Source organism: Bos taurus, chromosome 8 (assembly GCF_002263795.3).
Source record: "Bos taurus isolate L1 Dominette 01449 registration number 42190680 breed Hereford chromosome 8, ARS-UCD2.0, whole genome shotgun sequence".
Classification (NCBI taxonomy): Eukaryota; Metazoa; Chordata; class Mammalia; order Artiodactyla; family Bovidae; genus Bos; species Bos taurus.
In genome coordinates, this window is record NC_037335.1 from 43646712 (window position 1) to 43673217 (window position 26506).

A 26506-nucleotide genomic window follows, 5' to 3' on the forward strand; every position below is an offset into this window, starting at 1 on the left:
ACTGTCCAGCCGTTTTGATGCCCCCAAGCTTGAGAAGCCTTGCTTTACACTAACCTAACACCACCCCCTGTCCTCAGCTCCTCACCTCCAGTAAAACAGCGAGTTCTACTGAAGGACACAAGGTGCTCACAAACCAAAGGTATGTTCAGCTCTGCTGAAAGGATGCACTTTTTCTTTCGTTTATGCAATGCTCCCTGTTTCTCCTCAAGATTTTATTTTTTTATTCCTTTAAACAAACAAACCAAGTAAAACCTAAAAGTCCTGGATTCCAGTGAATTATGGCTACTATTATTATTAGCATGTGGTAACTGGCAAGCAACAGGCATGTTTTATAATCTTATTACCCACCCCAGGTCTCTGAACCAGAGTATGACCTACAGATAGGAGCTGGGCTGGCGGAGAACGTGCACGGTATTAGTATTAAACCTGGAGGAAAACCTAAGAGCTTTGGGTTTTATTTTATTAAACTGTTGAGAACATACAGCGCAGTAAATCAGAAGCATAGGTTTCCTTCTTATATACCTCAGTCACCCTTTTTCTAAATAATAACAATAAAATCCCAACAGAATGTAAAAATGTTAGACCCCACTTCCTTAAAAAAAAAAATCCTAAATACTAGTCACTGGTGGTCTATTAACACTTCAAATAGGAAGAGTCTGGTCTCCCACTGAACCAAACACTCCATCCAGGGACCGACTAAAAGAGATTCCTCAAGACCAAGTACTGGTCTAGTTTATGTCAAGAAGGGCTGACTGCACAGAATTAGAGTTGGTGAAGAAAGGGAATGGTCTTTGTAAGAAGAGTGACTGTATAGGTTAATAATCCTAATTGCAAGGAAGGGGGGTTCAAGATGGTGGGGCACATGTACAGCCATGGATGATTCATGTCAATGTATGACAAAAACCACCACAATACTATAAAGTAATTAGCCTCCAATTAAAATAAATAAATTTTAAAAAAAGAAAATAGGATTGTTATAGCATACAAAGCTAAGACCCCAGCTCTGTAATTTTAAGATGCACAAATATGACTGTATTTGCTTTAGTACTTTATATTAATAGTCTCAAAGTGTTTATATAATATTTTAATTGTATGTGACCATTTTCCATTTAATGTGATACACTAAATATTTCAGTCATTCATAAATAAAATGAATAATCCTAATTGCAAAACCTTTGGTTTTAGGAATAGAAAAATTTCTACAAAAGAAAGCTTCACATGCTGAAATTATAGGTCTTCTGGTGAGGTTATGAGTGGAGGTTAGGGCTGACTTTTGCCCCCATTAAAGGATTTCTTTATTTTCTTTTAAATAATAATTGTATTTATTTATTTTTGGCTGTGTTGAGTCCTCACTGCTGAAAGGGCTTTCCTCTAGGTGCAGCTACTGGGGCTACTCTTTGTTACGGTGCCCGGGCTTCTCTCGTTACAAAGCGCAGGCTCCAGGGTGTGTGGGCTTCAGGCTGCAGCATGCGGGCTCAGCAGCTGAGTCCGTGGGCTCTAGAGCGCAGGCTCAATAGCTGTGGTACACGTGCTTAGGTGCTCCATGGCATGTGAGGTCTTTCCGGATCAGAAACTGAACCTGTGTCTCCTGCAATGGCAGGTGGATTCTATACCACTGAGCCACCAGGGAGGCCTGGATTCCTTTAGTTTTAACAGAAGCTTCTTTTCAAACTATTTGAATGGGATGCCTGATCATACACTGAGTGTCTTTCTAGTCCAGGGACCTTATCTAGGCCAGGTGCTTCCCCTGAGAGGCAACTGCCCATCCACCTTCTTAAACAGGCACCTGATTTATCCTCTCAGACCCCACATGTCATGTCTGGAAGGAGTTATTTTTATATGATTGCTGTTATACACACAGTTCAGAGATTACCAGTTCAGAAATATCAACCAGCCCAAAGCTGAGTCAGCGCCACAAGCAGACTCCCCACAGCCACACTCCGTTCCTCCCTTTTTGCTTCCCTGGAAGTTAGTTCTCTCTCCTGACTTTATTAGGAGTTAACCTCCTCTGCAGGGCCCACCTTGCTTTCTCTAAGGTTCTACATTATGGAGTGCCTGCTACTTCCCTCCCTAAAGCCAGGAAGTGAAAAGGAAACAGGGAGACTGGCCTGAGACGACTCAGGCCCCTGGCCCCGGGCACTCCTTCAACGTGGGAAGGAGCTGTGCTTGAGGGTCGGCACTTAGATACTGGAGAACCTAAGAACAGTTGTCCAGAAATGGAAGAGACACTCTTCCTCCTGAGAGGAGATGGGAGGGGGAAAACGCAGAGAGAAAGCATGTGTATGCAATATAGTAGAGAGGACAAATAATTTAAGAAATGATAAATCTAAAGTGTTGAAAATTGTAACCCCCGTGTTGCCCAAAGTTTCAAACTTGCTAAAGCACATGGTAAAGTTTTGACACCTGCTAAAACAAAACAGAACTTATGTGGGCGAGCTCTTCAAAAAGGACACACGAAAAGCAGCTAAATTCCAGGCAGGACTAATAACAGAGATTTTAAAACATAAAAACACCATACGATGAACCAAGGGAAAAACATAAACTCTGGAGAAGACATAGAATAGGAATTCACGTCATTTTATAAACTTTAGAAGATGGGAATTGCATCTTAAACCAGATTACAACTGCATTTATTAGCACTCCATTTTGATTGTCCTTAGTAAAAAAAGAAAAGATGTGACTATCCCCCCATTTACAAAAATCCAAGTTAATTTGCCAGAACTTGTGTTGCTCAGTTGGTTGTTTTCCCATCAGCATCCGCGGTACAGACAGCAGTTTACTCCCTTACACAGTGACCCTTTGTGCGTGCATGCTTAGTTGCTCAGTCATGTCTCTCTGCAACCCATGGACCAGAGCCCACCTGTAGCCCACTGTCCATGGGCTTCTCCAGGCAAGAATACTGGAGTGGGTTGCCATGTCCTCCTCCAGGGGATAGTCCTGACCAAAGGATCAAACCCACACCTCTTGTGTTTCCTGCATTGGCAGACGGCTTCTTTACCACCAGCACAATGGGCCCCAAATATTTCAGCTGCTGCAATCAGCAAATATATATTTTTCAAAACAGTATGAAAAGTAATGAAATAAAACAAAGTTAAACAGAAATATGAGAATTTACTGCATACAATATGGAAAGAGCTATTTTATGAAATTTTAATTTTGTGTTTGTATGTAGGTACAAATATATACTGGATCACAAGATAAAACATTTCTTACTGTGGATCTTGGTCTAAAATGTCTGAAAGATACTGGTGTAAGAATTAGGTGAAGGGAAATAAGGACCTTTAAAAGCAGGTACATAGTAAGAAAAAACAAAATTCTGGAAACGGCTCCTTTTCCTGGGAACTGGAAGGGTTTTATGCATTTCCAGGGTTAACAAAGGAGAAGGGGGGTTCATTTGGAACCAGCCTCTGGGACCAGCCCAGCGCTTTCCTCATTTTTCCTAAACCACAAACTTACACAGGATTTTCTAGCTCCTTTAGAGCTAGAAAACTTGTATTTGTCTCATTCACAAATCGAAAACCACAAACCCTGACTTTCCAACCAAAGTCATACAGAGACAGGCAGAAATGCAAGCATCGTTCACATAAAAGCCAACAGGAAACAGCTTCAGTGAAAGAGCTGGTTTGTATTTTTAAATTTCTCTTAATAACTATCAAGACACAGTACGCTCCACTTTCTCTAACATGGAAGGCTCTCAAAGCATTGCATACGCCTCTGTAGACAGGTGGAGGGGGCTTCGGAATGGTGACATCCTTAAATGAAACCTTCCAGAGAAATGTAATTGGCAATACCTCACAGCTGGGGGGATGGAAACCAGATACTTGAGTCCTCATAATGTAATCATCATGAACGCAGGAAGAAACTGCTCAGAGACATCAACAAACCTGGTTCCACTCACAAAGGGATTAGGCAGAGAAGGCAGCATGCAAGGCAAGTGGGCCTCGGAAGCATCTCTGCTAAACTAGGCCACCTTTCCCATTCTAAACGAAGGCCTATTACGATATATAATCTATTATATACTTAAATATATTTAAGTGAAATATGTATTATATACAATTATATAAATATATTAAAATTTAAACACACGTTAAATGTATCTTTTATATTTATTATATAATATGCAATTATAATTATATATCTGTTAAATATATAACATATATAATATGTAATTATAACATGTAATAGGCTTATAATATAATATATAATCTGCCTATTATAAAGGCCTACTCGCTGCCCTTGGCTTTTAATAACTCTTCATGTTTTCACTGCTCCAAGATCAAATATGAAACATTTTGGGAGGGAGTCAGTCTGAAAATTAGAAGAAAAAAATGCCTGTAACCACAACATTCAGGAACTTTGATTTTAGAACCAGAAGTATCAGAGACATCCATTTCTGTCCCCATCTTGATAGACAAATTTAATTAACCTTTGCTACTCTGTTCCATCCTACTGTTTTAGACAAAACTAGTGACCCACAAACAATATGTTACCATCAGAATTTCAATGGCGGCGACACCAAGAGATATAGCCCTATCAGCAGTATCAGGAAATAAGCCACTTGGATTAGCTGCTCCAAGAAATATGGATTATATTCACGTCACACATGAGCTGTCAGAAACATTAGGATACTTTTAGCATAAATCAGCAGTGTGAAGGGCATCTGATGAGCACTGAGCATGACAGACTGCTTGTAGGGCGAGGTGAGCCTGTCTGGGGCCACCTTCCCAGTGTGAGCACATGTGTGCCTGTCCTTTACCCGAACTGGCATCAAAAACTGGAACACAGGCTGGTGAGCGCTGATGGGCACCACACCCAGTTCATGGTGGGTCAGGGGCACGGAAAGGCACTTCCCACTCCAGACCCACAATGGGAGCCCACCTCAAAGTGACCAAGTGACACCGAGTGACTAGAGTGTAGGTGAGAGAGAGAAATCTAGATGTGGTTAATACTGTCAGTACTGGGACTCTCCTATTACCTAACATGTCAAGTCTCTGAAAACATTATATAAGATAGTATATCTTATAATACCTTACATCATAAGATGTAATATAACCCCTCATGGTTTCATACCAGGAAAACCAAAGAATGTGTGCTGCCCCATGAGGAGAGCAGAGATACAAGGGCACTTGTGCACTCAGCCAGGCAAACCAGGGTTCCAACTCCAGCCCCCGACTTGCCAGCCTGTGACATGGCAGGTTACTCCATGTCCCTGAGCCTCTGTTCCTCCACCCACAGAGGGGATACCAGTCCCCGACAAGGCTGGGTCTCAGGGCCGAGTGCAGCAGCAGGGAGGAAGGGTCCGGCGCCTGGCCGGCCAGTCCAGTAACTGTCCTGTCACACCCCCACCCCAGGCCTCCTGCTTTGGGGGCCTCTGTGCAGGGCAGCGCTAACATCCAAGGACCCTCTGTTGGGCCTTTTAGCACAGAACTGAGCCCTTTCACAGGTGTCAGGGCCCTAGTAAAAGAGGGAGACAAAATTCTGCCCACTACATACTTCACAAGTTATTTTAAGTATATAAATGCTTAATATTTGAAAGAAAAATGTATTGTCTGAAATGTTTCTACTATTCACATTTTAAAAAGTTGAAAAACCAACAAGAGACTACACTGACACTATTAAATGGGGAGAGAGACAGAGACAGAGAAAACACGCCTTCCCATTTTTGGTTGCATACCATTACCCAAGACATCAAAATGATTACATCTGCCTTCCTTCTCCAAGTATTGGCTAAGAATCACCAAAAAGAATGTTTTTGAAAAGAACTGTGATGAAAAAAGGAAGAAAAATGAAAACATAAAATGAAAAGATAATCCCTTTTCCTCTGTTCCTTGGTCTTTCTATGAACCCTGCTCCCAGGAGGTTGTGCATCTCAAGGAACTGCCTCAGGGTCAGGGTCTCCCAAGGAGGGGGTGCTGAGAGCAATCTGTCCTGGGTACAGGCAGGTACCCAGGGGTACACTCTCTGTAGAGCACTTTTTACAACAATAAAACTAAGTCAACCTGCTTCTGATTATCATCAAGCAGGAGCAATTCCAAACAAGAGCAGTGATAAAATACTTGTCCTCACCCCTCCTGGCCCCACGCACGGGCACAGCACTGCACAGAACCCACCTTTCCACAGGGCAGCACAGCCCCTGGGCACCTCCAGACTCTGACCACACAGTGATCAGAGAGCTGCATGTGTCCTTCCTCATCTACCCACCGTGAGGTGGCCCTGGAAGGGACAGTGCAGCACAGGGCTAGGCATGGAGCCTGCACTGAACGAATTAATGATGAACACACAGAGGAGTTCCTTATACACGCTCTGAAACAGGATGGAGATTTCTCATGACTATGTTCTTTTTGTTTTTCTGCTACTATATTCCTAATATAGCTCCAAAAAACAGGGCAAATCAGCCTCTATTTATGCATTCCCTTATTTTGGTCTTTATCCAACTAATGAGGGCCACTTACCAGGACACAGAAATATGGACTCCTGAGAAATAGGAGACTCACTCATGCACATACTTAAAACTTTCTGAAAAGCAACTAATTTTATATCTTATTGACATCTACTTAGGAAAAAAGTAAGCTAAAATGGCAAATGTAAATAGACGAGGTTTTGGCCATGAGCTCAAGTAAATCAAATCTAAAAGCTTTTTAAAAACTGTGATCTAATTATCTAATTTTCAAACAGATTACAGAATTCCCAAATGACTGTATTATTTACTAACCCAATGCTATTGTGTCAGAGATGAGACACAATCTCACAACAGACAGATAATGTCTTTCTTTCTGCCTCTAGTAAATGGTGTGGTAGTCCCTGGAGGAGATGAGCCCTTTCCAGGGTTTCCCAACTCAGTTCAGATTAAACTGGACTCATGTCAGAATGGAAGTGAACCTGCAGGATGGCCCAAGATTTACTGGGGGTCTCCCAAAGGTCCCTAAGAATCCGAGGTCACCCTCCATCTGGATTTCCTAGGATGCTACTGGACCGCCTCAGCCAGGCTGAGAAACAATCGGTAGCACGGCCGGGGCCCAGCCCCTCCCCAAGGTCCTCTCTGACTCAGAGCTGCCTTCAAAAAGTGCCTGCGGTTTCCAGAGGCCAGTTCCACTTTCCTCTGTAATCCAGATGTTTTTAACCAAATACTCTGTGAAATGACTCTCCTGCTGTCGCGCTGCAGTGAAGGAACATTCCTCAGCCCCATCTCTCACCATGAATGAGCTCAATTTCTAAATTACCCACTACCCTCCCTCAGCTTTGGTTCCAGACTAGGAGCCAGCAGAAATACTGCCACCACCGGCACCAGCTCTTACAACACTGGCCCTCCTGCAGGAGCAAGAGCAAAGCACATCGTTCACAACCTGTGCAAGAGAACCACCACTCCTTTCAGGACAAGTGTGATGAAGGCCAGGTGGTGCCTGTCACGATCCCAGTTTGTTCCTACCTAATGAGACAGCACAGCAATTCCTCTGTGGAAACACACACCAGTGAGAAGGTGGTTTAGAAACAGAGAGACAGGACTGTTTCTAGACACACGGGCCTACTGCTGCCCCACAAGCCTGACTGACAGGAGGAGTAGGAATATGACGTAAAGGTCCAAGAAAGCTGGGTTTACTGTTTCTCCCTGAATGAGGACAATCTAATGAGGAATTGTTTCAGAATTGAAAATAACAGATGTCGCTAAGACCAGATAGTCCATTCAAGGGAAAGTTCATAGTAGAGGCAATGTGACCCCAAACCTGGGGAAGCCTGACATCTTTGCTTCACTGCTTTAAACTTCCAGGGGTCCGAAATGACTTTTAAGTTCAAACAGAAGATTCTCCAAGGCTGGTCTTCTGAACTAGGAAGCCCAAGCCCCATGTCCCAGAAAGCAGGATCTACTTGAGGTGCATGTGAGAGCCTCACAACAATGCCAAACTAACATAAGCGCATTCACAGGGCCGAGATAAAGAGATAGGAAAAGATCTGGAAGGAGGTTGAGACAACTGTCAGAGACAGCATACGGAAGACCCTGAAGAGCTCTGCGGCTGTCGTGGTGACACAACGCTGGTACAGGGCTTCCAGACCCTCTCTGGACTTCAGACCAGTACAGCTTTTTAAAACAGGGGTGGGAAAGACAGGGGCAGAGCCTCCAGCTTCTTACATTGCTGAGGAAGGGCATTTATAGGAAAAAAAAAAAAGGAATCCTCATAACATAAAAAAGTTGGAAAGGGAAGGTCTCAATAAAAACAACTGAATAATTTAGGTGTTAGAGAAACCCCCTTGTCTCAGTTTTCCTCATTTCTTTGTAAACCAGCACTAGCAACAGCCTGCTTTTCAAGACAGTGAACCACAAAATACATTTCCAGTAAAATAAAAGAACAAGCTGGCACCCGCTGTCCACCACTGGTATCTAAAGTGAATAACGCATTAAGAACATAAATTACATCTGGAGGTATTTAGGGGGAAGAAAAATGTCATTATCAATATCTTTCTATGAAATGACTGTCTAATCTAGAAATCCTAAAATAAGCACCTATAAAATTATTAGAATTACAGAGTGCACACAAGTGCCCTGATACAAAATAAATACACCACATCAGCAGAGTATCAACAGAAATGTATGTCTCTGTAATCCCCCTTTAAAAATCAAATTAGGGTGGTTAGATCGGCAAATACCACATCTAATTTCCTTTTCCTGAGGAAAGAAATTACATGTTTTAAACTGAAAGTGGTCCTGCTGATTCCACTTCTGTGTGCTTGAAAACTCGTAAGTTTTTCTTTCCAGAAGAAAAAGACTGTCAGTGTCTGCTCACCAACAAATAGTGGCCAGATCCCACTTCGCTCTAAAAAGAGAAGCCAGGGAAGCAGTGATGGGACTGGAGTGGAAGCCCAGTGGATCGCCGGAGTGTCTGCAGAGAGAGCACCTCACCCAGAGAAAGGCCCAGGATTGGGGCTGTGTTCCTCAGGGAGCCACTTCCCCTTTTTTAGCCAGTCAGTCAGGAGTCTGATGTGACCAGATGCACATTACCCCAGGGGCCTGATAGTGCAACTTACAGGGCTGACGTGGGCACACAATTGATCTGAATTCTATTTCATCTTCACAACTGAAGTAGATTCTCATTCTACTACCTTCTCCTTGATATACTGTTCTCATAAGTTTAGAAATTTCAAAAATCAATGGCTTAATTAATGGTTAATTATACTTGTCTCCCTGGGAGTGGGAGCCAGGTTTAAGCCTTGGCTGGCTATCCCTCACCCCCACCTCTGGCCCTCCTAGGGGACCCCAAGGGCACAGAAGTGGAGGCGCTGCAACTGTGCCCACAATGCACATGCTCCAGAAGCATTCTTTGAGCTGAGGTTGTTCTGATATTGAACCACACTAATAAAAAAAGGAGGCAATGTGAAAACCAGGGCCCCGGCAGGCTGCTGGGTACAGGATGGAGAACAAACACAGCAGGCAGCCAGCAGTCAAAAAAGGCACCCGTGGCGGATGCATGTTGATGTATGGCAAAACCAATACAATATTGTAAAGTTAATTAAAACAAAAAAAAAAGGCGCCTCTTACAGGTGCCCTGCGGGGGTCCTCCAGCCCATGGCAGGCAAGTGCTGAAGGGCCATCCCAGTAGAGCCCACAAGGGAGCGCCTTTCTCTGTGCACCAAGGCCTAGCCATCCCATTGATTACCTGCCTGCCTGTGTCTATTTCAAACCCGGGGCTACACAGATGATTCCCCATTCTCATATACCAGGTGATAACAGTCTTTCCCCAAGACCTACTTTTCGACATTTTGTCCATTTGGTTCAGCGGTAGATCCCTGGCAAAGAGTCGGACCTCAAGGCATCATTATTTCATAACCGAATGCATTCCAGTGAGGTGGATAATCATGAGCGGATGACTGCATCTTAAGACTGAACTACCAGAAGGGAGGAGTCACCTCTGCTGCCATGTGACCACACCCCAACTGTTCCTGGAACCGGAGTTTCCACCTCTGGTGGTACAAGCTTCTGAAAAGCTAATCCAGGGGGCGCTGGCCGTGGGGACTGCAAGGAGAGCCCAGATACAGCTCAGAGTCCTCCCATATTTATTTCTGCTCCCGTGATATGCACCTCTCCCTTGTCAACCTGGTACAACATGTTTATTTAAAAGGTAATGTTGCCGTGGAGGAGTGCACCAGGCAATAAACAGCCTTTGCAGGCAATTAAATGCAGAAGTGAAATTGAGCTGCTGGTCAGTGGAACCAGCCATTCATCCTGAGTTTGTTCCAGTGTCACAAATGTTATTCCTGTTTCACAACAGGACAGGAACCCCTGATTGGGCCACAAATCTCCAGAGGCTGGAGGCAGACCTGAATTAAAGCAGCTCTCGGCATGAGTGCAGGGCATCACCAAGGAAGAGTCCTGGGATGTTGGCCCTGGAGAATGCTCTAGCTTTTTTAAAAATAAGCTTTTCACTGAGTAGGTGTTCAATAATTACTTGTGACTTACATGACTTTATAGGGAGACTTATAGGAAGTCTCAACTCTACAATGAAAAGTCAATGATTTCTTTTCGTAAATAATTCAGGACCCTCCCCACTAATTTCTAAGAAGTCTGGCTTTAAAAAATGATGACAATCTCCACTAGAATCGATCTTTTCTAGGAACCAGAAAAGAGCTCTTTGTTCTGAAAACATTTCACACTGCTCCCCACAAACACCCTGATACACAAAGCAGCAAGGGAAGGAAGATAACATCAAAGTTACTGCTCTGGTGAAGAGTGAGGAGGGAACTTGGATCTTAGCAAGAGAGAGTCAAGACAGTAGATGGTGGAGATGCTGCTTAAGCTTCAGGCCCTTCATGTGGAGCCAGGGTCAGACCAAGGGGGAAGGTCCGGTGAGGGAGACCAGCTCAGGGCCCCCCAGGTGCAGCTGTGGGACCCCTTCCACAAGGGAGACAGGAAAGCATGGCTACAACAAGGAGAGGGCCACTGCACCCTCTGCCCTCTGGGGAAGCTTCCCCCAGGAATGGGCAAGGCACTGTCCACAGAGCAGAGCCAGGGCACCCTCCTGACACAGCAGAACAGCCAGGTGGGCAGAGGCTCTGCCCCAGAACACCATTCCCTACACCCCTGCCATAGTGACTTGGTAAAAAAGTGAGCTGTTCATTTCCTGTCCCTTAAATACTGGTTATAAGTATTATTGCTACGTGTTTCTATTTAATTATTGCTTCCTTATAACATATATGGGGCTTCGCTGGTGGCTCAGCAGTAAAGAACTGGCCTACAATGCAGGAGACCACCTGCAATGCAGGAAATGCAGGTTCGATCCCTGAGTTGAGAAGATGCCCTGGAGAAGAAGTGGAAACCCACTCCAGTATTCTTGCCTGGAGAATCCCACGGACAGAGGAGCCTGGAGGGCTATAGTCCACGGTGTCATAATGAGTCAGACATGCCTTAACAACTAACAACAAATAAATTTGTTTAGCAACTAAACAAATAAGATACTTCTTTCTCCTTTCTTAGAAGAGCATCTCTAACAGAAATCAACCTAAAACGTGTCCCAAATCATAAAACCCAACTGGCACTTTGAAAGGCCTACAGGACTCCAGCCTGCAGATCTATAAATCACTGAATTTCCTTACATTCACATCAGCTGTAAATTCCAGCACCTTTTTTAAAAGTATGATTCTAAAAGTAAAACTCATGAAAAACTAACAAAAATGAGTAGCCCAGAGGATTAAAGCTGACACATGACTATTACAAGGAAGTCAGGTCCATAAGGCCAGTGTGAGAGCCCAAAAAAGAGGTTAAGGGAGTATCAACAACTTCTCCACACCAACAAATGCAAAGTGGAACAGAATTGCTCAGAAGAAAATGTCAATGTGCATTTTTTAGAAGTGGGTATAAAAAGGTCAAAGACTTACCCTAAACTCCCCAAATACATATACCTCAGTGTGCTGCAATCGATGTGGAGAGCCCACATACAGTAAACGCACCCAAAAGGAGAACAATTCTCGCACAATTGGTATTCTACAGGTGGAGGGGGTTTGGAGGTGCTGATTCTAAGTGCTTATGGGTGCACATTCTCACAACATGCTAATCCAGCCTGGAACGCTATGCTTTCCAGGCCTTGAACATGCCGCTGACAAACTGGCATGAGAGAAATGGTGAAAACTGAATGGCAGAATGGCGCCGAATAAATGTTGCCTGATAATGCAAAATGCTTTGTTTTACCCCAAATATTAAAAGCTCTTGATTGCACACTATTTCAGAAACACATACTTAGTGTATGAAAGACTGACCTCCATCCCCAGATAAAAATGCTCTCAAGTTGGCCCAGCACAGCAGTGACCTAGTTCCTCTCACCTTTCTTCCATGCAAACATTCGGATCACTTTGCATCTCCCTTCCAGGGTGCCAACAGCACACGGTTACTCCCACCCAGAGGCTGAGTCCAGTATTCTCTAAGCTGCTCTAAAGGCTGGAGGAGGTGAGGCCTCACAGAGAAGCCACTTTCGAAACTGATTCTGGCCCATTGGGGTTTACACAAAGTGACACTGAAGTATGAAAAAGTAAAATTCCAAAATGCAAACAAATGTACGCGTATTTCTTTACAGTTCCTTTTAGTCAACGACTGTGGTTAAATGATGTTATGGGTAGAGTGAACACTTTCTACACGTTTTGCACAATGGCACACACGTGTGCTGGTTTGGGTGTATGTGTTTGTGTGGTTTCAAACATCCTCTTCACTCTCTGGGTAACAACTTACCTGCCACTGGTTTCCTGTCTGACCAGGCACATAAGGTGCTGGGAGGCTCCGGAGGCTGTTCTTCACAGGGGAGCCCCCAAGGGGATTTCCCACGTCCCCAGAAGAGGAGTCAGCAGCCAAGGCCATGGGGTACTGCGGGTAGTTGTACAGGTTGTTGTAGTACGGAAACAGAGACGGCTGGTAAAAGCTGCTGTAGTAGGTGGAGTCAGAAACGAGATCGGGTGTGTTCTCCACATGCCCTCTGCTGGTGACAGCAGGAATATCCTGGATGACCATACGCCCCTCTAGAAAGAAAGCAAACGACAACATGGTATCAGTCTCAGGACCACAAAATTCTACCTGCACACCTTGCCAACATACGGCCTCCCTCCTCAAGATCCGCAGAGCTTCAAAGCAAGGCTCCGGAACGTGCTGCTTGCCCTGTGGCCAGAACACAGGTAAGTTCCAAAGGCTGGAGCAACTCGGGCAGCAGAGCTGACAGGCACTGGTGGTTGGTTTTACTGAGAACACCAGAAATATTTTAGGCAGGGCTCATTTTAGTTACATAAAGGCTGACCACGTCTAACTTCTACAGAGAAATTTCCTACCCTAATGTCAAGAAATTAGAGATCAAATCTAGCTAAGTTGTCTATCTGCAAGTCTTATAACAAAATTAATTGCACTTCACTTTAAATCAAGTAATAAGAAAATCTAGATGCCTTTTCTGTTTGTCTGTCCACACCAGTATGTCTGAAGGCAAAGCAAGAGGCTAAGAGTTTAAGCAAACATTGGTTTCTTTCATCTCCTTCCAATTGATCGTTCTTTATCCTTCCCTAGTCTGGATAATGGTATAGACCTGGGAGACAAACTTCTGTAAAAGGTGCATTAGTGTCTATTTTAGACTTTGTGGCCATTCTGTTGTGGAACATACAGGCTGCTGGGTGCTTGCATTGCAATAAAACTTTATTCACAAATACAGGCAACAGGCCCAAGTGACCCACAGGCTGAAGTTTGCAGCACAGGGTCTAGATGTTAAACCATCAATTCCAATCAACTGAAGGGACTCCTAAGTCATCTCTCCAACACTTTTTTTTTTTCTCCAACACTTTTTATTAAACAATGTTCTATGAGTTGGCCAGGTGCCTGAAATGGCTACGAGGTATTAGGCTGCCCCTGCCCATGTGGAATCTACAGTTTAGGATAAATGATGGGATCACAAACTATAACGAGGACTCTCATGCAGAAATACCTATGAACAACAATGCAATCTCTAAGGCTTGAAAGATGACACACAGCCTAGAAAGGAATTACAGAGACTGCCATTAAATAAAACAAAAACTGCACCTGAATTTCACTTTAAAAGAGGAGCAGGGGACTTCCCTGGTGGCCCAGTGGCTAAGATTTCACACTCCCAATGCAGGGGACATGGGTTTGATCCCTGGTCAGGGAACTAGATCCCACATGCCACAACTAAGAGTTTGCATGCCACAAGTAAAGATTTCATATGCTGCAATTAAAAGATCCCATGTGCCATAACTTCTATCTGGCATATCCAAATAAATAGAGGAGCAGAAAATAGGTGAAAATGAGAAAAACAGGCTTTCCTGGTGGCTCAGTGGTAAAGAATTACCTGCCAATGCAGGAGACGCAGGAGACATGGGTTTGAGCCCTGGGTCGGGAAGATCCCCTGGAGAAGGAAATGGCAACTTGATTTAGTACTCTTGCCTGGGAAATCCCATGGACAGAGGAGCCTGGCAGGCTACAGTCCAGTGGGTCTTTGAGTCGGACATGACTGAGCGTGAGCACAAGAAAAGGAGAAAACCGAAGACAGGGCAGCAAGGACACGGGGATGGAAGCAGGAAGTGTGGGGGACTTTGTAGTGATGGACCGGCCCTTGAGGTGAAGACCTGGGTGAGAAAAGAGCAAGAGAGGGCCAAGGTGACAGGCAGGCTGTAGACAGGCGAGGGACAGCCTGAGATGGCTCTCAGCTCTCGCCAGGGTGTGTGGAAACCACTGAGGGTTTCTGAGCAAAGGAGCACAGACCTGCACTGTGGGGGGATTCAGCTGGATAGCAGTTCTCAAGACAAGAGAAGGGAAGACAAGCCAGGGGCAGGAGAGCCAGCAGGGAGCCGCTGAAGTAGTCGGGGAGAGACACAGCAGTCTGCAAATAATAGCTGGGGAAGGCTGGGCCAGGGACACGCGGTGGGGGTGGGAGGAAACGCAACAGAACTCAGGACCGAGGGGCGCCAGGAACTGAGACACGGAAGAAGAGGAAGGGCAGGAGACCTAGGCGGCAGCGGAGATCGAGGGTAAGCTCTGTCTGCTGCATCACGGGGCCGCAGGGCACACACATGGGCAGGTGAGTGAGGATGAGAAACTTGGCACTTGCACTCATGGGAGAGGTCGAGATTCAGGAGTCACCACCCGGAGATGTGGACTGCATCTGGGGAGAGCAGCAGGAAGGTGTAGAGAAGAGTATGTTATGAAAGGAGAAAAGAGCACCAAGGCCAGGACCCTGGAGGACAGAGGACAGAGCCTAATGCCACAGATGACGAAGTCGACAGGGACCAAGCAGGGCAGGCCACGGTGTCCACGGCTGCTAAGAGACCAAGCAAAATTAGTTCTGGAAAAGAGCCACAGACGGCTGGGCCTTTAGGGCCTCGTGGTTTCAGCACAGTGAGAGAAGAAGATGCCTGCAGGAGATAAAGAGCAGGTGAGCTCCGTGAATATGGTGACAAGCCTTCTCTCTGGTAGGAAGGGACACCCAACGAGCGGCACCCCCCACCCCAGCCCCGCTCACTGTGCATCCTCATGCTGAGCACACTGCCAGATACATGGGGGTAAGAATCTGCAGCAAGGATCAATGAACAGGTTTTCTTCCAAGTAGCCTAGCATCAAAATAAATATGAGAAAAGACGGGAAGCTCCAAGGAGTAATAAGATGTTATTTTATCTTTAAAACACAGAGAAGGGTTGACCACACGCAGGCAGGGGGAAGATCATGAAGAGCAATTCCCAAGACTAGTAACACGTGGTCCAGAGCAGGTGCTCAGAAAGGGTCATCTGACTGAACGTGGGGAAGGCATGACTAAACGTGCACTCTCTGGAAGGTTCGGGAGACAGCTACGACAAAATGTATTTTTACAGCCTCATTTTACAGTCAGCACTGAAGTCTCTTCTCTGCTGGGACACCACATCCGTCCACCACAGGCTCCTGGCGATGCCTCATCAGGGACATCATCTTATAACATCTCTTGCCTTCCTCCCTACTCGTCCTCCCAGCCAAGAGATGAGAAGCTCCAACCCCATTATTCTACTCCAGTCTGGAGACGGCACGTGCCCTTCTCACCTCCTGAACTTCCCTCAGTCCCTTCTCTTATTTTAAACACAGTTTAGTGGCGAATATGTGGTTTTCAGTATCTAGGTCTTTTGTTTTCAATGTCATGTCTTTACTGTTAAACTTTATTGTTAAAAGCAATACAAGTTTGGCAAAAAATGATAAATTACATGGTTACTTAAAAAAAGGAATGAATGACATTCTTACCATCCAGTCATAAGCATTAGTGGCACATCCATACACAATCTCATAGGCATTTCAGATGCTCATCCCTGTCTCTAGAGTTAAAAACACTGGGTACCCTTAGGGACTGCCATTGAAAACCAAGCTTCTTGATAAAGAAAACAAAATATAATAGGAAGTAAAGAATTAAACAGAAACTCAAAGACACTGGCATTCAGGGCACAGGCTTCAAGACTTTCTACATCATAACCCTAGTCAGGACCTTTAATCAGGCCTCAGTTTATCCAGCAACAAAATGTTGTCAGTAATAATCCTCAAGGTAACAAGAATGCTTCAATAAACTTCAGACTAAACCTCAAATAAAATGCTACATCATACATCAGATCAAAGAAAGGATTTGTTTTGCTACAGACAGTAATTCATTAAAACGCCATCACCTTTCCACCTACCATATTTTATTACCTCTTTCAAAGTATATTGAGTTTTAAGAATAAATTAAGACATATATTGGAAAACTTTTGATTCATACCAATATTCACATAATACAAATCACTTGAGCTTTATAACAGTAAATGCCTAAATATTTTGGACTTAAAAATGTTTACACGCTCTTAAAAAGTGACATTTTAAAAAGCACTGGGAAAGGGCACCCACCCCAGGGACATGAGGAACTACCGAATTCTGTATTTTATAAACCACCCAACTGTATCTTAAAGATTCAAATTAAAACCTTACTTAAAACAACAGCTGCACGCTTCTCAGCCTTGATGTGCCCATTACCAGTAGGTGGGCACTTCCCAGGCTGAAATAAACACCCAGGAAACTACACGGGTCTCACCCAGCGCTGCTCAGTGTGGGCCTCGAGTCAGCGGCACAGCCACCACCTGCGAACTTACAGAGAAGAACGTTCTCAGACCCACCCCAGTCGCACAGACCAGAAATTGTGAGGGCTGGCCAAGCATCCTGAGTTTTAACAAAGCCTTCAATAGGTCCTGATACACTCAAAAGCTCAACCACCACTGGCCTCACGATTCAAAGCAACTGCTCCATAAATCTTCCCTAAAAAACGTGATCCCTGACTGGGTTACTGTGACAGCGCTGGTGTTGTTTAGTCACTACGTCGTGTCTGACTCTTTTATGACTGCACCGTGGACTGCAGCCCGCCATGTTCCTTTGTCCATAGGATTCTCCAGGCAAGAATACTGGAGTGGGTTGCCATGCCCTCCCCCAGGGCATCTTCCCAAACCAGAGACTGAACCCAAGTGTCCTGCTGGACAGGTGGATTCTTTACCACTGAGCCACCTGGGAAGCTGCAACTGCCCCACAAATTTCCCTAAAAAAAGAGTGACTCCCGGCTGCATTATTGTGACAGTGCTGACTGGCTATCAAACGAGAGCACACACATTACTTCCACTGAAGAGAGAAACTGGGCTGCTACAGAAACCGCTGCAGAGCTTGGATCACAAGCTGTAGCTGCTCTGTGTATACTGCTGCCAGACGGTTCTAACTTTCATGGCCCACACCGGGGCTTTGACAAACTATACTACTCCTCATCAGGCTTCTGGATTATCAAGAGGAGTGGGCAGTGCAGAAATCATTTATTCTTGACCTTAAGGTGTATTCTAGTACTTATATTTGATTTTTTTCATTAGTCATCACAGAACAACCATGTCCAGGTATTGCAAAAGGCACAAAGAACATTCAAAATGTTTCATTTCTTCTTAAGAGTGAGTTATCTATTTGGGAAAGTTATGTGTTAGACCAAGAATCCTACAAACCGATAATCCAATGGCTATGATGACAGTATAGGCAGACGTCACCATCAGCAAAGATGGAGGTGATTCAGAGACGGTGGGGTGAGGGAGGAAATCAAGAGAGAACAGTGTCAACATGGTCATGGAAGGGGAAAAGGACAAGACATGTCCTTTTCCAGGGACACTGACCAGATAAGCCTAGCTGGAGCGCAGCGTTCATGTCAGGGGACAAGAGATGCTGAGGCTGGAAAGTTACTTAGGGACAAACTGTGGAAGGCCTTGTCTGTGAATCCAGACAAGGGCTTCTGATTGCCCCTCAAGTTCCAGGGAGTCAATGAGTTTTCAGAGCAAGCTGTGCTTAGGCACTCAGTCATGTCCGATTCTCTGCAACCCCATGGGCTGTAGGCCGCCAGGCTCCCATGTCTATGAAATTCTCCACGCAAGAATACTTGCATGGGTTGCCTGCAAGGAGTGGGTTGCCATGCCCTCCCTCCAGGGGATCTTCCTAATACAGGGATGAGAACCCAGGTCTCCAGCACTGCAGGTGGATACTTTACCATCAGAGCCACAAGGGAAGCCCTTTTAGAGCAACAGAATAACATAAAAATGTTTTAGTAAAGTTAATCTGGTCCAAGCACAAAAGATGAATTCAAAACAAGGAGGTAAAAGAACAGAGTAGGCTACAACAGTCTCTTCTGTGTATGTACGTGTACATGGTCTATAGACCAAAACAGGTAGGACTCTTTAAACACTCCAGACCTGAAGAGGTAACTAAACGGCTGCACAGGGAAGCTGCAGTAACAGGAAAAGGGAACCACATGAAGAACACTGGAACGTCTGCTGTTGTGGGAACTCCCTTCAAACAACCCTGTCACACTACTAACAACCTGTCACCCAGGGACCAGAGATGCCCCCAGACCCCCTTTCAGATCCTTGCTCCACTGCTGAGTGGTCACGCTTTACTCACTGCAGCCCAAGAAGGGACGTGCAGCCCTCACCCAAGGTAAGGATACAAACAGCATATGCCTTCTCTCCAACCTGGGTTACAGCAGAGTTCTCCCAAGAGTTACCAGAGACAGTCCTTCACCACTGAGGTGTCTTCAAAGTCATGCTAGTGAGTCAGGCTAAGTGTCACTAGTAATTGATGATAAACACGAAATATTTCCAATTCATAAGCCACAAAATATATAAACGAAGCATACAAAATTTGAAATGGTACATATGTATACACACGTATGTGTACATATATTCAAAGAGTGGTGTTCCTTGTACAAACTCCTAACAGGCTACTCCTATTTTCTAAATCTCAGAAAGAAAGAAACAAAGCAGTAGATACTGACAGTTGGCGCGTACCCGCGAGCTGAACGCACAGCTCTGTACCAGGCCCCCTGACCGTGGCTGTGACTTCGCCCCGTCACACCCATGCTGTGACAGGGACTGGAAACTGCACGGCCACCGTGACTGACTGAGAAGACCAGAGCAGTGTACTGAGACGGAAACGTCTGAGGCCGCCGGAAACTCTTACGCTGCATCTCCCTCTTTGTTATTCCAGAATGCCAACTGGCCAAGATGATTCCAGAATACCAACTGGCCAAGGTGACTTACCAACTATATTCATAATAATAGAGAACACCACGGCCTTGTTCCAAGAAAATGGGGTCGTTTCCTTAAGCAGGTGCTTTACAGGAATTATCAACCCCTATGTCCTCTGCCAAGATGCAAACAGAAGCATGAAGCCAGTTGTCTTAAGTGTTGTTACTTATGACTAGGAGCGTCCTAATGTGTGCTATAAGGAAGAAAGATCAGGAGGTGTGGGTTCTACAGCTAGGAAAGCAAGCAGGCCTGGTGAAGCATGTCTTCTGGAAAAATGACCACCAGCAATCGGCTAACAGACACTGCAGACACGCTGCCTACATAGCTGATGTCTTCTCACTGCAGGGCTCCGATTACAGCGCTGTATGTTTATCTACCATCCACACATCCATATCTTTGATAAGGCTTCCCATTCCCACTGCTACTTTTTTTTTTTTTTGCACTAACATATGCAGCGTGAAATATGATTCACTCCTTCCTGAAAGATCAATACCCACACATGATAAACACCCTTATCGATCCTGCAGTGTTATATGCTGGCCTCCGGGCCCATGGCATATTAATGGTACTTAACCAGTAATTCATTTTAAGGTGTGTGAAGGCTTTTTCTCCCACTCTTGGCTAGTGTCTAGATTCTCAGAGTTGTTGCACTTTGAGTCCTTTATGTTCAAATCTGGAGCCATACTCCCTTTTCAATGACAAAACCAAACCCCACCATTTTCTATATGAAAGATCACATAGGAAACTAAAATTTATGATTCACAGCCATCTCACGTAAGCAGTGGATTTATGTATACTGGGTTTTATTTTTCTTTGCAATCCCATCCCTTGTGCGGTGCTTGTCCTACTGAGTGTCTGGTTTTAAGAGGTACCAGCCAGGCAGAATTGTGCACTGTTAAGTCTGAGGTCAAATTACCTGCCAGCCACTATCATGTGCTGAATGGTAGGAAGGTGCAGCAGTAGTACAAGCTGTTGCTCTTTTTTTTTTTTTTTTAAAAAAGGAACATTAGATCTTAAGAAAAGACAAACTTGTTTGATGACATGTCACAGAATCTGGAGGAGACAGCGGGGTGCCACTTGCTGGAACAACGTGGAACAATGAGGCTTCCTCCTGCTCACTCAGCTCCAACTCTCTGCGGCCCCATTAACTGTAGCCCTCCAGGCTCCTCTGTCCATGAGATTTTCTAGGCAGGAATACTGGAGTGGGTAGCCATTTCCTCCTCCAGGGGATCTTCCCAACCAGGGATCAAACCTGTGTCTCCTGTATCTCCTGTACTGATAGGTACACCACTGAGCCACCTGGGTCCTCAGCTCCCTGTTTTTAGCAGTCTTTTACACAAGGCAACCCAATGTCCAAACTAATCAGCTCCTGACATTGCTACACACGGAAGAAAAGTCAGTGAGCTGATGCCTGGACCCTCTGAAGTGAAAGTCACTCAGTCATGTCAGACTCTTTGCAACCCCTTGGACTATACAGTCCATGGAATTCTCCAGGCCAGAGTACTGGAGTGGGTAGCCTTTCCTTTCTCCAGGGGATCTTTCCAACGCAGGGATCGAACCCTGGTCTTCAGCATTGCAGGCAGATTCTTTACCAGCTGAGCCACAAGGGAAGGCCTGGGCCCTCTGAGCACTCATCCAGCTCCAAGAAGGAAAGCTCACAACCCAGTCAAGGGAATGGGTGGGTTTTCTGAGCTAAAGCAGAGCTGGTGCAGAAGCCTAATGACTGAGACAGCAGCGGGCCTATTGTTCACACCATTAAGTGGTGACCGTGACGGTGGACAAGAGGAATCACCATACCTGCCACCTTCCCCTGCTACTCATATTCAGAGCAGTAAATTTACTGAGCACCTGTGTGTGTGTGGCAACCTGCCCAGTGCTTTGAGAGACAAAGGATCTAGTCTTTGATGCTGCAGAGCCCTGTCATAAGGGGAGGTTCCAAGACACACACACGTACACACAGCAGAGACTGACCAAGGCTCTGGGAAAGCACAACTGTGTGGCCAGGAGGGCGAGATGAAATCCAGCCTTCAAAGCACAAGTTCTGCTGATGCCGGATCACTAACGGTACTCTTGTCCACAAGACAGGGAAGATGCTACAGCCCACTTCTCTCCCAAGGAATGTTTTTTTTTTTTTTGGTCATTTGGTCCTGGAGAAATCTGTCAAGGTCACTTTTCTTTGTAGGGTGAAGGCGTTGCATAATAAAAGCGAACCTGAAGTTGGTCTTTGAAGCCAGGAGCAGGCTTGGTTCAAAGACCTGTGAAATATCAATGTCAATGTGGGATGCAAAGGTGCAAAGGGATCTTCGGGGGGGGGGGGGGGGGGGAATGGGGAGGGTACTGTTGGTCAAGACCAGATCAAAGGAACCAAGAAGGAGAGTGGGGAGAGAGAGAATACAAAGGGGAGTGGATTCTGCTTCCAGGAGAGCTGCCACATTTGAAACACGCCGAGGCCACTGGGGCCACTGGGAAGCTCTGTGAGTGACAAGGACATCCCCTGAGTGCAGGAGCTCTCAAAGTGCTGGGCGGGGAGGCCCAGAATCTAAACAAAAGCGAACCCTGTCCTCTAGGAGTTTCCTCTCTGTGTGGAGAAGCGTGCAAGGCAGAATTTCAGAAATCAGAGGTTTCCATAGTAGAAGACATTTTTAAACAAAGGAGGAGAGAGTGAAGGTGAAAGCAAGCAATTCCAAGTGAAGAAAGGGGACATGGCCCCAAAAGTATATGGGATGTCAGAGCAGTCTGGAGAGCAGAGGAGGAGGGGCACAGGGTCCCATCAGGATGAGAAGGAGGGTGCTGCCGGAACAGCACAGAGTTCTGTAACTGAACACTTAACGGAGTTCGGACTCTCCTCCCAGGAAAAGTACTAACTGGATTTGACGGACACGTCAACTGCAGGCCTGGCTCTGCGGTCCTCAGGAGCAGCTACTGGCGCAGCGGCAGCCCCCACCTCACTCACCGGCACCTGCCAGTTCTCCCAGTCACGGTTTCTGCTCCAGTCCCTGCCTCCGCCCCTCTGTGGGGTGCGGCAGGATCCCCTGGACGCCCTGGGAGGCGGTTCACCCTACAGGGGAGTCAGATATGGAGGAAACGCCATGTCTCGTGGCCATGAAAGCCTATGTCATGGCCAAGAAACAGGTGGTCTCTCTGTGGGCCCGACAGTCTGAGGCTCTGTCCGCACTGACTGGCATACTGGAGGTGGCGGCGGAGCTCGTGCGGGAGTGGAGGACGGAAGAAGAGGGAAGGTGCCCAGTGAGTTTCCTCTCCACCCAGGTCTCTATTCTCAGAGCTATCTTACAGGGAATCTTTTTCTCCAGTCTTTTTAATATTTCTCACACTGAGAAAATTTTAAATCAGGAGCGTTTTTGACTGACCGTGTCCACATATTTAGGTCTCCACAGAAAAGGTCTGCTCTGAACTGTATTCCAACAGTTTACATATCAGGGTCTTCTTCTCAGTAGGAAAGGTGCTAAACAGAGGGGTATCAGTTTTTCAGTTTGCTCAAGGCCAGTCTCTTCCAGATTTCGGATTTAGACCCTGCTCTTACAACTTTTCTTTAAAAATAAGACTGTATATGTATATAAGACAAACACATCACTTCAAGGAAAACAACTTTGCTCCTGCAGGTCCCCGGTGGCAATCTGAAGGGAAAGACTGGACCCTTAAATAAATATGAAGAAACACAAAGCCAGATTATGTCTGGTATCGTGTCACATGGCTTTCAGGCAACCCCAGATTTTACCCAGGTCAATTTATCATCCCTGGTTTTCAGTCAGGTACTTGTCTTATAGAATGTTTCAAGCCATCAGGAACAGCACCTTAACCAACTGCTAAGAAGAACTGAGCCCAGGAATGGAATCTGCTTCCAAGTCAGCACCTCTTACCTGGGGCTGTACAGGACAGGTGGAAGGGTAAAACCCTCGGGACCAGGCCACAACCCTTGGCTGGGGACCCAGGCATCAGAGCCCCAAGGTGATGGCAGCACCAGCAGGCAATAACTGCCTCAAACCCATCAGGGGTGGGTGTTTTAGTGCCAAGGGTTCCCATCCTCACACCTACAGTGGCAGCTCCAAAAACACAGTTGAGATCCCCGGCCCACGGCTTCTTTTCAAGGATCCATGAAGTCAAAAGTATTTCCACAATAACGTAAAGCTGTTATTGGTCTTTTTCACTGTGTTGACAGCTGCACTGATGATGCAGAAGCAATGGTGGAGAAAACCCTGGTTTCTTAGCAGTATTCAAGGCAGTCCCACCAAGCTGTACCGAGAGTCACTGTACTCCTCACTGCTATGAAATAAAGTACTTTTAAATTATTATGTCAATTTTTCCTTAAGATGCCCTTGATGAAGCAGGGAAAAATTGATTAAATCTCTATCTTTGAGGGCATCTTCTTCATGTAGTGTGACCATGTGGGAAGGACTCATACAGCATTTCTCCTGTTTTGCAATGATGCTGTCCTTGGAAAAGGGTCTTGTGCAGATGTTTGAAAGAAGAGCCATGCTCACTGCTTTTTTTTTTTTTTTTAATGAAACATCATTTACTTGGAAGAATGACTGATGACAAACTACGGTTACTGAGACTTGGGTATTTGCAGCCATTTTCTTTAAAATGAAAAAAAGTGAGCCTATCACTTCAAGAAAACAACTGGCAGTATTTATTGCCAAAATGTTGAGTTTTCAAGTAAAACTCTGAACTTTGGAAAACTTACATCCAACATTTTCCACTGACAGCTTCCCAAACTTGAAGGCTCTTTTGACAAAAATCAACAGTAATATTTAATGAGTGGGATTTTCTGATACTTTGGAATAAAAATGTCAACATTTGGGAGATCTGTATAATTCAGTGAACTAATATTTTCCAAATGACCAATGCATGACACTACAAAATAATGCATGGGTGACATATCCATTTACAGTGTAAGATGGATTTTTATTTAACTGAGTACAGAAAACTCATTAGCATGGCTTCAGATCTACACTGCAACTAATCTGTAAGAAATTATCACTTGTCAAGTTTTGGTCTAGTATCAAAGAATAGTCACAGTGATCTCAAAAGGTTATTCAAACATTTTTCTCCCTTTTCCAACTATTTATCTACGTGAAGCTGAACTGTCCTAATGTATTTCAATCAAAACAACAGATTGAACTAAATACATATGGCAATCCAGCTGTGTTCTATTAATAAGCCAGACATATAAAAGTTATTTGTAAAAATGTGAACAAGACCACCCTCTCTCACTAATATGCTTTGGAAAATAGTTATTTTTCATTTAAATGTTGCTTATGTTAATTTTAAAAGATTTAACCAATGTATTCTTGGTTTTTCAGTTTTAGTTTCTAATTCAATAAATATCAATAGATATAATCCACATAAACAAAAGCTCATAAACAAAACCTCTTTGAACGTCCTTGAGAATTTGTTAGAGTCCAAGAATTTTGAGAACCTCCATATCACAGGAGGATGGATTTCAGAGCAAATGGAATCAGCATCTCCAGAGCTGCTTAGTTAGCAGTCAGCCAGCAGGAAAGGCCCAACTGGTCGCACCTCACCTCACACCTTAACTGGGGATATTTCTTTGAGTGACACAGCCATTCACCACCACGTGGGGCAGTGGATAGCAGAGCTTTGGACCGAGAGCACCGACCCAGGCTCTCAGGTCCAACTCTTGATCAGATCTGGAATCCATAGCCTGAGACCTTGGATCAGTTACTTAAGTCTACACAAAACACATAACATGGGTGAACACTGCTATTTACAGCACAAGAGTGCAGAGGAAGGCTCGGTGCTTGATAAATGTTAGCTGCTGTTGTCACCACAATCACAACACACTGAGAGCCTCTCTCGGCCACCAAGCAAGACAGCCACCACGTAGTCTGCCCGAGAAAAGCACCCTTGCTCTCAACGTTCATCTTCAGGGACCCCAGGAGGGCTGGGCTGCACCCAGTGGGGCTTCCTGAGCGCAAATGAACTTGGACAGGAGCAGAGTCCTGGGCTCCCGGGCCTCTCTGAGGTCAGACAGTAGCCTTGAGTGCAGTCGCTGTGGTATCACTCCCCTAAGTCATAATCAGGAAACGCGGAACAGCCTGTTTCTCCCACAAGGCAGTCATGACAGGGCTATATCAAATGTCAGACACAAACCTGGCACCTGGAAAGCAAACCCCTCCACTTGTGTACCTGCCACGAGTGGGCAGCACCTCTACTGAATGAGACAAAACCAGCAGGTGGAGAACTGCTGACCTGCCTTCCCTTCTGCCAGTCCCCACCTCCTCGTGTATCGAATTCTGCTTTTGAGAAGCTTAGTAACTACGGTCCTTCCCTTTAATAAGATGGGGATTTTATTTATTTGAGGGGACTGCTGCCGTTCCAGGCTGAACTTTTAGCTCGCTATAAAGTTAATGTGCTATTCAATGTTCATTCCAGGCAAGGCTGTGGGGCTGTGTATTCTCTGCCACCCCCAGAAGGCCATTATCTGTAATTGCCCATTACCATGCGTAATTATTTCTCCTGGCATGGTCTACAACCTCCAGGACTGCACGCGGGTATAGTTAACTGCTCCCTCTTACCAAATCTGTGAAGGAATCTTTACTGACCCTCCATACACTGAATGGTATATTCCAAAGCCGACACAAGACCCTTTTACAGGCAAACTCATCTCAAATCACGAACATTCAGATCCCCTCCAGATGTCCCTTTCCCACTTTCATGGAGTCTTCCCTCCCCTCAAATAACAAGAAAATAAAGCACAATCAACTCTTCATTATGTGGGGGCTGATAACCAAACTGGGAATTATCTAGAGTCCTTTATCCTCCCTTCTTTTGGATTTGGCTGCTTAATTGTATCATGCTTTTTAAAGACTACTGGGAGAAGGTGGAGATAGTGGAGGGGAGAGAGAGAGAGGGTGAAACCTAAAAATTTTAATTCAATACGTGTGTTCCCACTTCTAGCGTTTTTTGAGGAGGA

At 45.3% G+C, this 26506-nt stretch overlaps 1 protein-coding gene across 2 annotated transcripts in view; it reads right to left on the reverse strand.

Moving 5' to 3' along the window:
• DMRT1 (doublesex and mab-3 related transcription factor 1) overlaps positions 1 to 26506 on the reverse strand; it is a 96406-nt gene that overhangs the window by 45910 nt on the left and 23990 nt on the right. For both annotated transcript variants that reach the window (XM_024995945.2, NM_001078060.2), the window contains exon 3: positions 12707 to 12990. In XM_024995945.2, the coding sequence (XP_024851713.1) occupies positions 12707 to 12990 (284 nt within the window). The remainder of the gene's footprint in view (positions 1 to 12706; positions 12991 to 26506) is intronic.